Raw genomic sequence first — 14,703 nt, forward strand, 5'->3', positions numbered from 1 at the left:
TTGTAGTTCCCAACAGATTACAGATAGGAACAAGTCATGACAATTGATGAACGAGTCATGATGAAAGAGATGAATGTATGGAAAAACATGATCAAAGTATGTGTGGAATAGATAACGGTAATGATCAAAAAACGTCCATCATCATCATGGATTTGTTGTTGTTGTACAATATATACCCACGAGGAGCCATCAAAATACGTTAGCAGAGTTGTGGTATGATTATAATATTGTTGGTAATATTGTTGGTAATAGTATTGGTAATAGTATTGGTGGTGATGGTGGTGATGGTGGTGATGGTGGTGGTGTGGTTTGATCATTATTTGGTTCGGACAGATTCAGAATCATCATCACAAAATGCTACTTTTGAATCCACTTACCCTCAACAATAGCGAGTAAGAATATTTTTTGCGAATAATGTGTTTTCGAAAACAAGAAGAGCGATACGACGTCGAAGAGCACGCACTCACCAGTTCGAAGATTCCTTTTCCATTCCTTCGCAACAGGAGGTGACTGAGACGCGCGTGCAGATAAAAACCAATAACGTTCTAATCGTGTTCGAGTTCAGGGAATCAACATCGCTGATTTTGATGACTTGTATCAATAAATATAGGGCATGAATTTATTCTTTTCTTCTTCTGATAGATCAAAATTAGAAATCAGAAAATTCAACTCGTCGTTATATTCAAAGTTTTCATCCTCTTCACACATTTCGTCAATATTATTATCGGTATTATTCTCGAGTAATCCAAGTGATGATGGTGGTGTTACCGGAATGGAGGAACTGATTGGTGTGTCACGTTGGTGAGATGGTGTTGTTGTTACTGATGAAGACGAGGAATGGAATGATTGTTTTGAGCAAGAGGTCATGATTGGTTCTTGTGGTTGGAGCATTTGTTGGTTATTGGACGACCATCTATTTGTCGTATTCAAAACCATCAAATTATTACTTCTATTGCTACTACTGGAGAGAGTCATGGTTGTTGTTGTGGGATGAGGTTGTTGTTGTTGTTGTTGAGGATGAATAGGAGTTGGAGGTACAATATGGTCGCCATGATCAAAATTATTCGCGAGTGGATTCATCCGATCGGAATGTGAAGACGATGATGACTGATCACTCAATTTAATGTTTTGAAGAGAATGAATGATCATTGATTGAGAAATATCTATTTTAATATTTGGATTAATTCCATTGCAATTAGGTATGATACATGGTTGTTCTTCTTCGTATAATCCATCATCATAGTATTTATAATGCCGACGATGAACGTCTAGACTGGTAGAAGAGTCTGAGAGATCATGGTTGTAATTGTGTAGATTGTTGATAGTAGAAAAAGACATGATGATAGGCCTGTGTTGAGTGAGTTCACTGAGAGTAGTAGTAGTCGGAGTAGTTACAATCCAAGAGGATGACCACCAACCAACAAGAGAAGTGCTTGCGGTTCGGAACTCCTTAAGCGAGTCGTTGTTGTGATATTTTTAATAAATTTGTTGAATGGAATCCACAGACAGACAGTGAATTGGGACATTCGAGACCTGCCACTGACCTAGGTGCTGATCAACATGGAGGAATGATCTACTGTAGCCCTACAATGAGGAAATTTAATTAGATCGGATTTTGGATTGACCCATAGAAGGTTCAAAAATAATCGCTGGAGCAACCCGACCCAAGCCGTCGAGACCCTGGTTAATTAAATTACCTCCAAATGCCAATAAACCAAGAGATTCGCTCGGATTGTGGTTCGAGTTGCGTACAAAAACCCAACGAACGGAAACTGTTACAAAAAAATGAACACTCCCACACCCTCGCAATTAGAACGCATCCGAAAAGATGCTCTTCTTTATCCTTTCACCAATTATCTGTTCAAAATTACAACCAATGTCAATGAATTGTTATCGAGCAATAATAGTAGTAGTGGTAGTAGTGGTAACAACAATAATAGTAGTAGTGGTAGTAGTGGTAGTAGTAGTGGTGGTGGTGATGGTGAGAAGGATCATCATGATGACGACAATGAACAACAACAACATCCTTTGACTATTTTAACACCCTCTCCATCGATGAGATATTTCTTATTGCATCGAGATGAAATATTCAAATGTTGGAAAGGATTTATTGGAATACCATATCCTAGCAATACTACTATGATGACAGACAGTAGCAATAACATTACAACCATCAATAATAATAACAACAACAATCATAATGAACACTTTACAGCAATAGATTCATTACATTCTTTAAACTCATCATCCACAATGATGAATACTATTATTTCTCCACTCATTGGAATGAATGTCAATGATTTATGTCAAGATGGATTTATTCATGAAATGAATCATTTTGAAAAACCAATTGAATATCATGGATATTCACAAACCATATTTTCAAAATTAAATATTTCCTATGATGATGATGAAATGACTGTTGTGAATAAGAAGATGAATAGTAATACTACTATTACTATTGGCGATGATAGTACTACGACGACTACTACTACTATGAATACTACTATAAATACTACTATAAATACTACTATGAATACAATCTCCACCATTCCTATGAATCATGATACGAGTAATTGTGTCAATGACATGACCACCAATTCTACCATTCAATATATGGAAATGAATTCACAAGATATTTCTCAATTTAAAAAACATTTCAAATCCATTTATTGGTTTGGATTTGATTGTAATCATTCACTTGCATTGAATTTATTTGTATTAAATCGAATGAGTCATGAAACTGATCTATTTGAAATGTTAATGGAATTATTAGAAAATTCACCCATGGATTTTATCGATGTATCACCCATTGAATATCTCAATGATGATGATGATGATATTCATGAGAAGAAGAAGAATAGTACTCCTCATGATGATAGCACCACTACTCTGACCACCACTGAGAATGATAACAACAACAACAACAATATTGAAATTGTAAGACAAATGATTGATGAATATTTACCTGAAAGGTCATACAAAACTTTTGAAGATTGTCTTCAACTCACTCACACTCTAAATAATATATTATATAGTTATGAAGAGATGAAGAGACAACAACAAGATTTACAATTGAAGAGTGGAAAATATATTGATTTGAAAAGTGTTGTTGTACAAACTATGATGGGAGATGAATCTAATATTAGGAGGAAGAGACATGATCAATCCTTATGATATCTTATATTCAGGTGAATGATCAAATCTTATTCAGATGAGAAGGATGCATTGAAATAAGGAGGATGATGAATAGATGATTATTGAAAGAGATGGATGTGAGTCACATGAGGGTCAATGATGATGGATTGGTGTAAACTGAACGGAATCACACAACGGAATCACACACACACACGTCTACGCAACACCTGAGATTGTTGTTGTGTTGTCTCATAGATCGCGTGTCGACACGGACCAGAATTGGCGCTTCTCTCTCTTTTCAAGCGCAGTAGAGAGAGACACTCAAAAGAAGCGCCAAAACACTCCAACACAAAAAAAAGTGAGTATATGCACTCAGAAGGTCGACGTGTATATATACTTGTACTGTTGGGTTCTTCTCGAAATTTGAACGTATTATACGACGACTACGACGTACAACCTCCAAACAAAAGGTCTTGAATCATCCTACTACCTCTTTGAAGAAAATATCAATTGACCACCTCAACGAGTGTCGTATACACCCATCAATTCCTCCTCCTCCTCCTCCTCCTCCTCCTCCTACTTTAAAAGCTATCTTTGACCATGTTGTTATTGACACAATCATCCTCTCTGAATGCTTCCTTTGAGTCACCACCACCACCTTCGTTCAAAGTTGTTCCATCATCCTCTCATCCTCCGAGTAAAGATGGTGCTAATGGTGGTGGTGCTAGTATTAATACTACTAGTACTACTAGTACGACAAATCGTACCAACACTCGGAATGGTCGTAATGATGAAAAATCGAAAGAAAATCAAAAACCCTTAGAAACAAATGTGATTTCCAACAACAACAACAACACTCGACTCAACAGTAAGCCATCATCCTCCTCCTCTTCAAACAAGAGTAATATCACAACAAGAAGCACTAAGAATGTCACTACAACCAAGAATACCAATAATAATTCTAATATTAATTCTAATACCAATAATAATAATACCAATAACAACACTAGTAATACAACACCAACATCATCGACTTGCTCTTCCTCTTCTTCCAATCGATCTTCCTCAAGTGCTCACAGTCACCATTCTTCATCATCATCTGCATCCTCTCTTGGATCTAACACGAGTACTATCATCACCACTACTACTAATACCACCACTAATACCACCAATCATCTCCTTTCACCTGAAGAAACACTCCTTCTTCAAGAAGTGTGTTCAGAATCTTACTGTCCTTTACTCATGTCATCCAAACATCAAGATCGTGAAGAATTCATGACTCGATTAATTCAATGGATTGAACAATCTTCAAATTTACCACATGGATTCATGTTATTTCCATCTGTTCATTTACCTATAGAAAAATCAAAAGTGTTAAAAGCAATTGCTATTATTTTGAAAATGACACTTGCTGACAAGACCATCAAGATTGTAAAATTAGCCTTTTCAGCATGTACTTGTTTATTTGAATCAGCTCCAGTGACATCTGCTAAAAATTTAACCCATTTGAAAGAAGGTCTCTCTCTCATTCTTCCATTACTCATGGAAAAGGTTATTGATTCCAATGATCGAAATAGAAAGAGTGCAGTTACAACCCTAACAAGAATGTCAATGGTTCAAGTCATTTCAAAATTAGTCATTCATGAAGCATTGCAATCATTGAGAAAGACACTTTCACCAAAGGCCATTCAAGGAAGATTATCTCTCATTGAATCACTAATTTTAAAACATGGTTTGAATGTTCCTATGAATCATGCAATGAATAGTAGTACTATGGCTACTACTCCTAATACTATTCATACTAATCATACTAATCATGGACCAACCAGTACGACAACAACAACTACCACCAATTCAACCACAACCCAAACTCACACCAACTCCACCACACATCCCATTGAAGTGAATGGTCCTCTTCTTCAAATACTCAATGAATGTCTCTCTCATAAAACAGCTCAAGTCAAAGATTCATGTATTGACTTGTTAGTCATGATTCACAAATTAATTGGAAGAGAATACTTTGAACATGTCATTTTAGATTCATTAACATGTAAAACAAGTGCAACCATTCAAAAAATTGAACAAAAAGTGAGAGCTAAAAAACAAGAAGAATTAGAATTAGAAAAAAAGAAGGAAGAAGCTAAAAAGAGACAACAATTTGAAGAAAGTCATATTGAATTCAAACCAGGTGAAATTAATCGAGAATTATTTTTGAAAAAATCATTAAGAAAACATTCAAGTGGTGAATCGATTCGATCCTATTTGAAATCACTGACTCATTTACATTTTGATTCTTGTAATATTTCTCAAATTGTTAATTTAGAATTTTGTCCTAATTTGAGAGTACTCTATTTATATGATAATAAGATTTCAAAAATTGAAGGTCTCTCTCAAAATAAGAATCTCATTCATTTACATTTACATCATAATTTAATTGAAAAGATTGAAGGATTGGATGCATTGGTGAATTTACAAAAATTATATTTAAATCATAATCGAATTAGTCGATTAGAAGGTTTAAATCAATTAACAAAATTAGAAGAATTGTATCTACAACATCAAGACACTCAAGGAATGACCATTGATGAGACAGTCATTCCATGTTTAAAGGTAAGTGAAGGATTAAATCTCAATGATGATGACGATGAAATATTGAATGTCATGATGAATGGTATCAACTGTATCCATTTCAATCAATATAATTATGAATGCTTGGATCCATTTCAATCATGATGAATGAATGAATGGTAATTGTATCAAATCTCAATGAATGTCTGTATTCATTTCAATCATGATGAATGTCAATCATGATGATGTCCAATCTAAAAGTCCCTCACTCTTCTCGATCTCAGTCATAACAAGATTGAGAATATACTTCCAATTGCTACTGCTCACTTGGATCATCTCATTGAATTGGATTTGAGTAAGAATAGAATTCATCAAATAGAACCAATTTTACTTTTATTAGAAAATCACACTCGATTACATTCTCTCAATTTATTGAATAATCCAATCTGTGCACAGAGTACGAGTGGTGGTGGTGGTGGTGGTGGTGGTCATGATGGTCCTTTTGATACTACCAGCACCACCACTATTCCAACCACTACCAGCACCACCACTATTCCAACTACTCCTCAGATGAGTTACAAGATGAGAGATTTACTCATTCTTGCGAGTAGTTCAAATCTCACTCGATTGAATCAAATTGAAATTACGGACATTCAGAGAGATTTTCTACTTGGAAAAAAGAATAGAAGTACTACAACAAGTGGAGGTGGTGTCAATTTGGGTGGTAATTCAACTCTAGAATCATCACCTGAATCATCATCTTGTCAACAACAACAACAACAACACTGTACAATGACTCACTCAATCATTCCTCATCATCTACATTCTAAAATGATCAAAGATTCTTCTGTGATTCATGCAACCAACAACAACAACAAGAACCACAAGTTAGATTCTCCTTTGAGTGATCTCTTGACCATTAACAAATGAGTGGTTGTTATTAATTTATTGTTGTATTATTAAGAGTTGTCAATCCTAGGAGTTCATGATGGTTTATGGTTGTCCAACTCGATTCATCATACTTGATATATCCTAGTAATCCTAATAATAAATCATATGATGATGTACTGTTACTGCGATTCAGGTGGTGGTGGTGGTGGTGATCCTCATTATTTGTACTTTCCTCTTTTTTGAATCAAACTCACCAAACACATATAAAAATGCATTCATCCTCCCATCCTCCTCCTCCTCATGCTTCATCCTCCTCTCCCCTGTCATTCGGATCAACATCATCACTACCATCCTCATTCTCATCACTCTCATCATTCTCATCATTCATCAGTCAACAACAACAACAACAACAACAACAATCAACAACCAATCCTCCTCCTCCTCCTCCTCAGAATGATTCTCTTCTCTTAAATTCTGTTCGTATCACTCATGATTGTTATCTTTCATGTCTCTCTCATGCATTGACATGCAGTGAAGAAGAAATTATGGGTCTATTAATAGGATATGTGGATGAAGTGAATGGAGTGAGTACAGTGTATGATTGTTGTCCGTTGAGAAGATTGGATAAGGTATGGATTAAGATAGTATTATTATTGTTGTGAAGTGTATATATGGGAAGGAATATTGATTGTTTTGAAAATATGATGAACTTGACATATTTAAATATTTAATATAATATTTAATATAATATTTAATATAATAATAATAATAATAATTATTCATGAATATTCAAAAAATAATAATAATAATTCAAATAATTTCATGAATATTCAAACAAACATACCATTCACATATACCATTCACAGAGAAGAGATCGAGTCGAAATTTCACCAGAACAACTTGTCCATGCTGCACAAATGGCTGAACATTTATCAACTAATTTCAAGTTGTCACGAGTCATTGGATGGTATCATTCTCATCCTCAATTTATTCATTTACCAAGTACCATTGATTTAAATTGTCAATTTCAATATCAACAAATGGATCGAGGATTTGTAGGATTAATTATTTCTTTATTTAATCATGAAAAGAGAGAATTGAATCATCAACATGTTTCAATGAGAAATTTCATCGATGATAATGACAACAACAACTCCTCCTCGAGGATTGGAAGTATTAAATTACATGCCTTTCAATCGAGAAGAGCTTTCAGACGACCATTCATTGCTGGTGTGAGTGCTGCTGGACATTTCAATCATCACCGTGATGATGAAATCGATCCGAATCGATTGTTGACAATTACCACTCCTCCTACTACTACCACCACCACTGGCAATACCACTCCTCCTACTACCACCAATACTCTTCATTCCTTCATGCCTTCATTCATGACGAATATGGATAACTCCATGATGTTACAAGCTGTGAGCATTCCCATAGAAATTATTGATGATGAGATGTTGAAAAGTGAAATGATCGAGTTCTCTCACCACTCCTCGAAGAGTATTGTTGGTCATAGTGGTCATGGTGATATTGATGGTCATAGTGGTGGTGGTGGTGGTGGTGATAATAGTGATCCAACCACACAACAAGATCCTCCTTTTCATTCATCTTCCATATTGTATTGGCCAAGAAATTCTCTCCAACGAATCATTCAAATTCAAGAAGCAATTATTGATGAGGAGAGAGATGAATTTAATAGAGCTCTCTCTTCTCATCAGATATCCTCAAGCACTACCACACCTCCTACAACAAACTCATCCAACAACAACAACAACAACAAATTATTCACAAATTTCATGTACAATAGTTCCATTTATCAAGCGAATTTGGTAAATTTAATTGAAAATTGTTTAAATCCTCTCAGAGAGTCATTAATGAATGAATTGGAAAGAAACTTGAATGAAATTCATCAACTCCAAGATCAGAAACAATAATGGTACTGATGATCGCTGGTAATGAATTCCTTCAAGATGTACTACTCTAAAGTACCACCACCACCACCACCACCACGACAACAGCACATCCTCCTGTATAGTTTTTATATTAACATTTTGTTTTTACCTCAAGATATATATAGTTTTTACAAAAGATGCTGCATTATTGTTTTTACATTAAATTTTTACCTCAATGTATATGTATAATATTATAATAATAACATTGATCAATCTCTAGTTTTTCTCTTCTTTTGAGATGGTTCATGAGGATGACTTGAAGAAGCAGCAGCAGCACTACCTCTAAATCGATCATAGATATTTTCGAAATGGTCGTCATTCTCATGACCAGTGTTGTTGTTGGTTGTTGCACTATCACTTGTACATTCATTCTCATCATCTTGAGCAAATATTGGCTTTGGTTGTGTGAGTTGATAAGCAGGTGCAATAAATAAAGGATTCTTTTCAGCTTGTTCTGCATGTCTCAAAATTGCTTCACGTGCATTTTCATGTTCTGATTGTTGATGAATCACACCCATTCCTTTCATTAAGAAATGAGTAAAACTATCATTAATTCTACCACCAAATCCTGGTCCTTGAGGAGGTTGATTGGTTGGTTTGTGATATTTTGCATCTTGTTGTTGTTGTTGTTGAATTTGTTTCTTAGATCCTTTCCTTAATGGTCTATTTCTATTTCCAGATGCAAAGGGTGCAATAATTTGAGGTTGTAACATGATGGCTTGATCGATATTCTTCTTTTTAATTCCTCTACTCATACTTGTCACTAGACCACGAATGGAATGAATCATGGAAGGATTTTCATCATCACCACCATGACCATGACCACCACTCCTACTATCACCATCACCAGTATCACCAATCGAATCACTGCTACCACCACCAGTATCACCATGACCATGACCACTCCTACTATCACCATCACCAGTATCATAATACCCCGTAATGCAATGATCCGATGCTGCTACAAAGATTTGATTAATAATTGGATGCCATCTCAATTGAATTCCACTCACTCCTTCTCCCAAATCCAATCTCTTTACAATTTCATCACTCTTATAATCATAAATCATTAAATGACCATGATCTTTTTCACTTGTACAACTCGTGACACAAGCAATATAATTTCCTAATGGAGATTCAACACAATTTGAATTTTCAAAGTAATTGGGTAAATTGGAACAGATCGATACGGGTTGATTCATGGCGCGAATATCAAAAATGCGTAGACTCGTCTCATCACGCGCCATCAAGGTACGATCATCATTTAAAAATGAAACACAAGTCAACGAGGAGAAATTAGAAGAAGAAGAATAGCCTTCTCCTCTTCCTTCTTTTTTCAACGAAATATTCGGAGGAGAATAGTACAAATCACACTTTCCCTGACTCAAGGATGAATTATCCTTCCATATTTGAATAGATCCATCACTACATCCAGCTACAATTAAATTACCAGCATTGTTGTAACAGCAAGAGGTACAAGGTGTTTTGATTCCTTTTGAATTACGAGCCTTATAAACGCTCTTTTGACCCTTGCTATTAAAATATTCCATATCCCATACTCGGAGTGTACAATCCATAGAACTACTCAATACATAACGATTGGATGGATCGGGATGCCATTTCACTCCTGTCCATGATGCTGTATGTCCAGTTGTTTTACTCATATCTACAATATAGGTATCACCTTTTTTAAATCTTCCTAATTTCTGTCCATCCCTATTATACAATATGGCTTGCAATGAATTATCGGATAATATAAATTTATCACCACTGTTACTAAATTCCAAATGTTTGATCGCATAAGAACCATCTCTTGTAACTTCATCAATGGATTTAAATGGTTGTAAAGATTCATCCATGCCCTGAAAATCCCAAAATTTGAGAGCATAATCACTTGAACCCGAGATTAGACGTGATCCACTAGGATCAATGGCAATGGCAGTCACTGCTTTTTTATGTCCTCTCATTTTGACTGAGCGTGAACAACATGGAATGAACTCTTTCAATGTTGTTGTTGTTGTTGAAGAAGAATTGTTTGTTTGACTTGAATCCATCTGTGAACTGTGTTGTTCACACGAGGTTTCATCGGAATTGGTCTTTCCGTCAATAAGAGTGGAAGTAGTAACTATGCCATCATCCATTTCTTCCTCTTCTTCTTCTACCTCCTCAAAATGTCGCACTTGAGTAAATACCATTGGTTTTTGTTCTTCTTGGTGCGATTTCAATGTTCTTGATATGGCTGGTGAGTAGGAGTTTGATTTCGTAGAAGGTTGTGGTAGAATGGATATGGCCTTTTTTGTGTGTTGTTTAGTTGATACTGTTGATAAATCCGAAGATGACGATGGGTTGGTTTTGGGCTGGTGATTTCGTTGTTTTCCAAAAGAAAGAGGTAAGCTGTTGAATGCACTCATTTTTTTTCGAGTTGTGAGTTTGGCTTTGATTGAACCTGCGCGAGTGCTCATTGTCGGCTGTGCTAGATATAAACCCCCAAAAAAAATTACGATCCCTTAAACATGATTACAGTAACAGTGGTGTATGAGGATGGCTTGAAAAAGCAAGAAAAGCCTTTCATCATGGATGAATCAGAGGATTTTAAGACAGCCTTTGATAAGATATGTTCCTTATTCGAAATATCTGAATCAAGAATTGATAAATTCTCTCTTCAGTTCGACAATCCCAGCACTGGAACCTATTACTTTCGGGACAGCACAATTCCCAAAAGCACTTTGACCAAGGAGGTATGTTGAATTCTCTCATCATTATTATCGTCTCACAAAATTCTTCAGAAACTAAAAGTGTTCCTAAAATTGAAACCTGAATTAAAATCAAGGGAGTACATTTCAATCCTCAATTCGGATGATAAAGTTGGGAAAGGAAAGATCCTTTTCCACCTCAAAGAGGCCCTTCATGACACGACCTTTGCCGAAGAATTTATCTCAATGAACGGAATAGCCATTCTAGCAAAAGAAGTGGTTAGGCTGAAAGGAAATCTTCAAGGCTACTGTTTGGCAGCTCTTAGGTCGGCGCTCGTCTATGTTTCAGCTATGAATGTCATCTCCCAATCTCCCTCAACCGTTGCTGAAATTTACAATTTGACCGATACCTCCCAGCAGAACGTCCAAATTCTTAAAAATGCCCTCGAGTTGATGATCGTGTTTTGCAGCTACTTGGACAATGGCATCAAATTGGTGAAAAGAGCAGCTAAAGACATGGCTTCAAAATGTAAACAACAACCTTTTCAAAATATTATGAATATTCTCAAGAGTGATGATCTGATGGTTCAAGTTAATTGTCTGACTCTATTGAACGTAATGCTCTCCAAAGTATCCGATCAGAAGAAGAGAAAATTATTGTTTACATGGAAGCAAGCAGATTTGGAAAATGCTCTTGATTATGCAAACAGATCCGAATTTCCTGCAGTAAAGGAGCAATTGATGATTTTCCAAAAGATTTCAAAAATTGAAATTCCACGTTCATGGTTTGTTTGTGAAAAGGTAAAACGAGAATTGGACAAGATGACATGCAAGTATGAACAAACACAAGAAAAATTATTTGCTTACCAAAGACAGCAAGCAATGATCAAGGTATTGAAGCAAGAAGTTCAACGTTGCTATGAAACCATTAATTTATTTTCATTTAAATTTGGTTTCACTGATAGAATATGTACTTCTCAAAGAATAGATACATCTGCTTCACTTGAATACACTCCTGATAAGATTGTAGATTTGAGCAAATTCCAAAGAAAATCGTTAGAAATGTCAGAGCAATATCAAATGCTATCTCGAACAAGAAGAGAATTAGTGAAAATATTTCTCAATGATCCTGCTTTCTCAGATCTTATTCCAAAGCCTGAACAGCAAAAACCACCTGAAGATGACTTATTTGCAAGTGATTCAGAGGATGAGAAGCCTACCGATGAAGCACCACCTCCAACTCCTGAAGAAGCTCTCAAAGATGAGGAAATTATGAATTTAAAAGCTAAAATTGAAGAGTTGTTAAGCGAATTAAATAATGAGCGAATGAAAAACATGACACAGAGTGAACAGGCCAAAAAACAATTGGAACTCATGCAAAGCGAAATTAATCAAGCCAATAAGTTGTTGCGAGAAGCAGCTGAGAGCAATAAGAAGAATGATAAGAAACGTGCTGAGGATACGGTTTCACCCTCTGTTCCATCTGAAAGCTCTGGAACATCTGCAACTCAAGGCAATGAGGTCGGCGATGATTCCTCTAAGAAGGTTGGTTCATCGATTCCACAGCCACCAACTGCCAGTAGCAGCAGCGTTCCACCACCACCACCTCCTTCTTCCTTCTTTGGCCAGCAGAGCCTTATTCCACCACCTCCACCCATGATGACTGGCGATGTTCCACCACCTCCACCCATGATGGGTAACGTTCCACCACCACCACCACCTTCATTTGGAGTTGTACCACCACCACCCATGATGGGTAGCGTTCCGCCTCCTCCATCATTGAGTTCAGCAATTCCACCTCCTCCAATGATGACTGGCAATGTTCCACCACCACCTTCATTTGGGGTTGTACCACCTCCACCCATGATGGGTGGCGTTCCACCACCTTCATTTGGAGTTCCACCACCATCAATGAGCTCTAACATTCCTCCACCACCTGGTATGGGTATGGTTCCTCCACCTCCAGGAATGGGTGGTGTTCCTCCTCCACCTGGAATGTTGAACTCGGGTGTACCCTTACCACCAATTGGTATGATGCCTCCCATGATGAACTCTTTGTCTAAACCATCTAAACCAGTTATTAAGCCAACAAAGAAAATGAAACTATTTACATGGGAGAAGCATAATGTTAATAAGTAAGTATTATTAGCATTTTAAATTATTTACCGACACATAATTTCAGCCCAAACTCTATATGGAACAAAATTGAAGAGGCCACATTGGACGCCGAAGAATTTGAAGAATTGTTTTGTAAGAAGGAACGTAAAATCGTTCCTAAAGAAAGGAGAGAGAAAGAGCCAACAGAATCCATGTTGTTGGATTCTAAATTGTTCAACAATCTTTCAATCATGCTTAAAAAACTACCAAAGGTTTCTCATATTGAACAAGGAATCTTGAGTCTTGACTCTAACATGCTCAGCTATGAACATATTGAGTTGTTATTAGGAAATATTCCTGAAAAAGATGTTCTCAACAATTTTAAAACTGCTTGTAAGACCAAAGATGAAAGTCTCTATTCAGAACCTGAGAAATATGTTCTCATGATTACATCTATTCCTGAATATGAAACTAGAATACGTTGTTGGATGTATACATTACAGTTTGAATCTGGTCTGGTCATTGTTGAAAAGCCATTGCAAACCTTTGAACAGTCTTTGGAAGCTCTTAAAAAATCACAACATTTCAAAGTTTTATTAGGAATTGTTTTAGCTGTTGGAAATTACTTGAATGGAGGAACGAAAAAAGGTCAAGCTGATGGTTTTGGCTTGGACGTTCTTCCCAAGCTTGATGAAACAAAAGATAACGTCAATGGATCTCTTGCTGATTATTGTGTTTTGAAGGCAATGAAAAAAGATGAAAACTTTGCAGAAATTCTAGAGGAATTTGAAATATTTGGACGGTCTAAAGAGTTTAGCTTGGAAGATATCAAAAATCAGGTTGAGAGTCTAGTGAACAATTTGAATGACTTTAAAAAAAAGATTAAGACTGTCCAAGGAAAGGTTGAGCCAGATGATATCTTCCTAAAAAAGATGTCCGCTTTCTTCAAAAAAGCTAAAACTGATTGTGATAATATTGAGAAGAAGTTTGAAAGCTTTAAGAAAGATTTTAATGACTTGTTAAAATTTTTCTCTTACAAGGAAAGTGACATTGCAAAGATTGATACCAAGGACTTCTTTGGAATTATTTTCAACTTTGTAGAAATGATCAGAAAGTCCATTGATAAGATTAAGAAGGAGCAAGCAAAGAAGCAAAAGCAGCAATTAACAAAAGGACAAGGCGCAAAAATCTCATCAGCCGTTGGGGGTGAAGATGCAATGGCTGCTCTTGTGGATAAGATTAAGAGTGATCTTAAAAGTAAACAATAATGTTTGATAGTCATCGTGTGTACTGTAAATGGTGCAGCATAGGAATGTTCATCCTGTTTGTTCTGTAAAGGTGGTGAGAAGGAACACACCAAA

General features: G+C 36.1%; 6 protein-coding genes across 6 annotated transcripts; 4 read left to right on the forward strand and 2 right to left on the reverse strand.

The window, feature by feature from the left end:
* Positions 1 to 597: 597 nt before the first annotated feature.
* Positions 598 to 1,338, reverse strand: FDP41_007886 (uncharacterized protein; the record flags this gene model as incomplete). The annotated part of the gene is made up of 1 exon (XM_044711679.1): positions 598 to 1,338. One exon carries the CDS (start codon positions 1,336 to 1,338, stop codon positions 598 to 600), a length of 741 nt encoding a protein of 246 aa, XP_044568684.1.
* A 447-nt stretch (positions 1,339 to 1,785) lies between these two features.
* FDP41_007887 (uncharacterized protein) lies at positions 1,786 to 3,177 on the forward strand (the record flags this gene model as incomplete). Its single annotated transcript, XM_044711680.1, has 1 exon — positions 1,786 to 3,177. The coding sequence occupies one exon, from the start codon at positions 1,786 to 1,788 to the stop codon at positions 3,175 to 3,177; it is 1,392 nt and encodes a 463-aa protein (XP_044568685.1).
* Positions 3,178 to 3,738: 561 nt separating this feature from the next.
* Positions 3,739 to 6,636, forward strand: FDP41_007888 (uncharacterized protein; the record flags this gene model as incomplete). Its single annotated transcript, XM_044711681.1, has 2 exons — positions 3,739 to 5,748; positions 5,968 to 6,636. 2 exons carry the CDS (start codon positions 3,739 to 3,741, stop codon positions 6,634 to 6,636), a joined length of 2,679 nt encoding a protein of 892 aa, XP_044568686.1.
* Positions 6,637 to 6,866: 230 nt separating this feature from the next.
* On the forward strand, positions 6,867 to 8,534 carry FDP41_007889 (uncharacterized protein; the record flags this gene model as incomplete). Its single annotated transcript, XM_044711682.1, has 2 exons — positions 6,867 to 7,226; positions 7,464 to 8,534. 2 exons carry the CDS (start codon positions 6,867 to 6,869, stop codon positions 8,532 to 8,534), a joined length of 1,431 nt encoding a protein of 476 aa, XP_044568687.1.
* Positions 8,535 to 8,761: 227 nt separating this feature from the next.
* On the reverse strand, positions 8,762 to 10,963 carry FDP41_007890 (uncharacterized protein; the record flags this gene model as incomplete). The annotated part of the gene is made up of 1 exon (XM_044711684.1): positions 8,762 to 10,963. One exon carries the CDS (start codon positions 10,961 to 10,963, stop codon positions 8,762 to 8,764), a length of 2,202 nt encoding a protein of 733 aa, XP_044568688.1.
* A 162-nt stretch (positions 10,964 to 11,125) lies between these two features.
* Positions 11,126 to 14,610, forward strand: FDP41_007891 (uncharacterized protein; the record flags this gene model as incomplete). The annotated part of the gene is made up of 3 exons (XM_044711685.1): positions 11,126 to 11,290; positions 11,339 to 13,380; positions 13,428 to 14,610. 3 exons carry the CDS (start codon positions 11,126 to 11,128, stop codon positions 14,608 to 14,610), a joined length of 3,390 nt encoding a protein of 1,129 aa, XP_044568689.1.
* Between the last annotated feature and the right edge of the window lie 93 nt (positions 14,611 to 14,703).

Source organism: Naegleria fowleri, assembly GCF_008403515.1.
Source record: "Naegleria fowleri strain ATCC 30894 chromosome Unknown tig4, whole genome shotgun sequence".
Lineage (NCBI taxonomy): Eukaryota > Heterolobosea > Eutetramitea > Acrasida > Naegleriidae > Naegleria > Naegleria fowleri.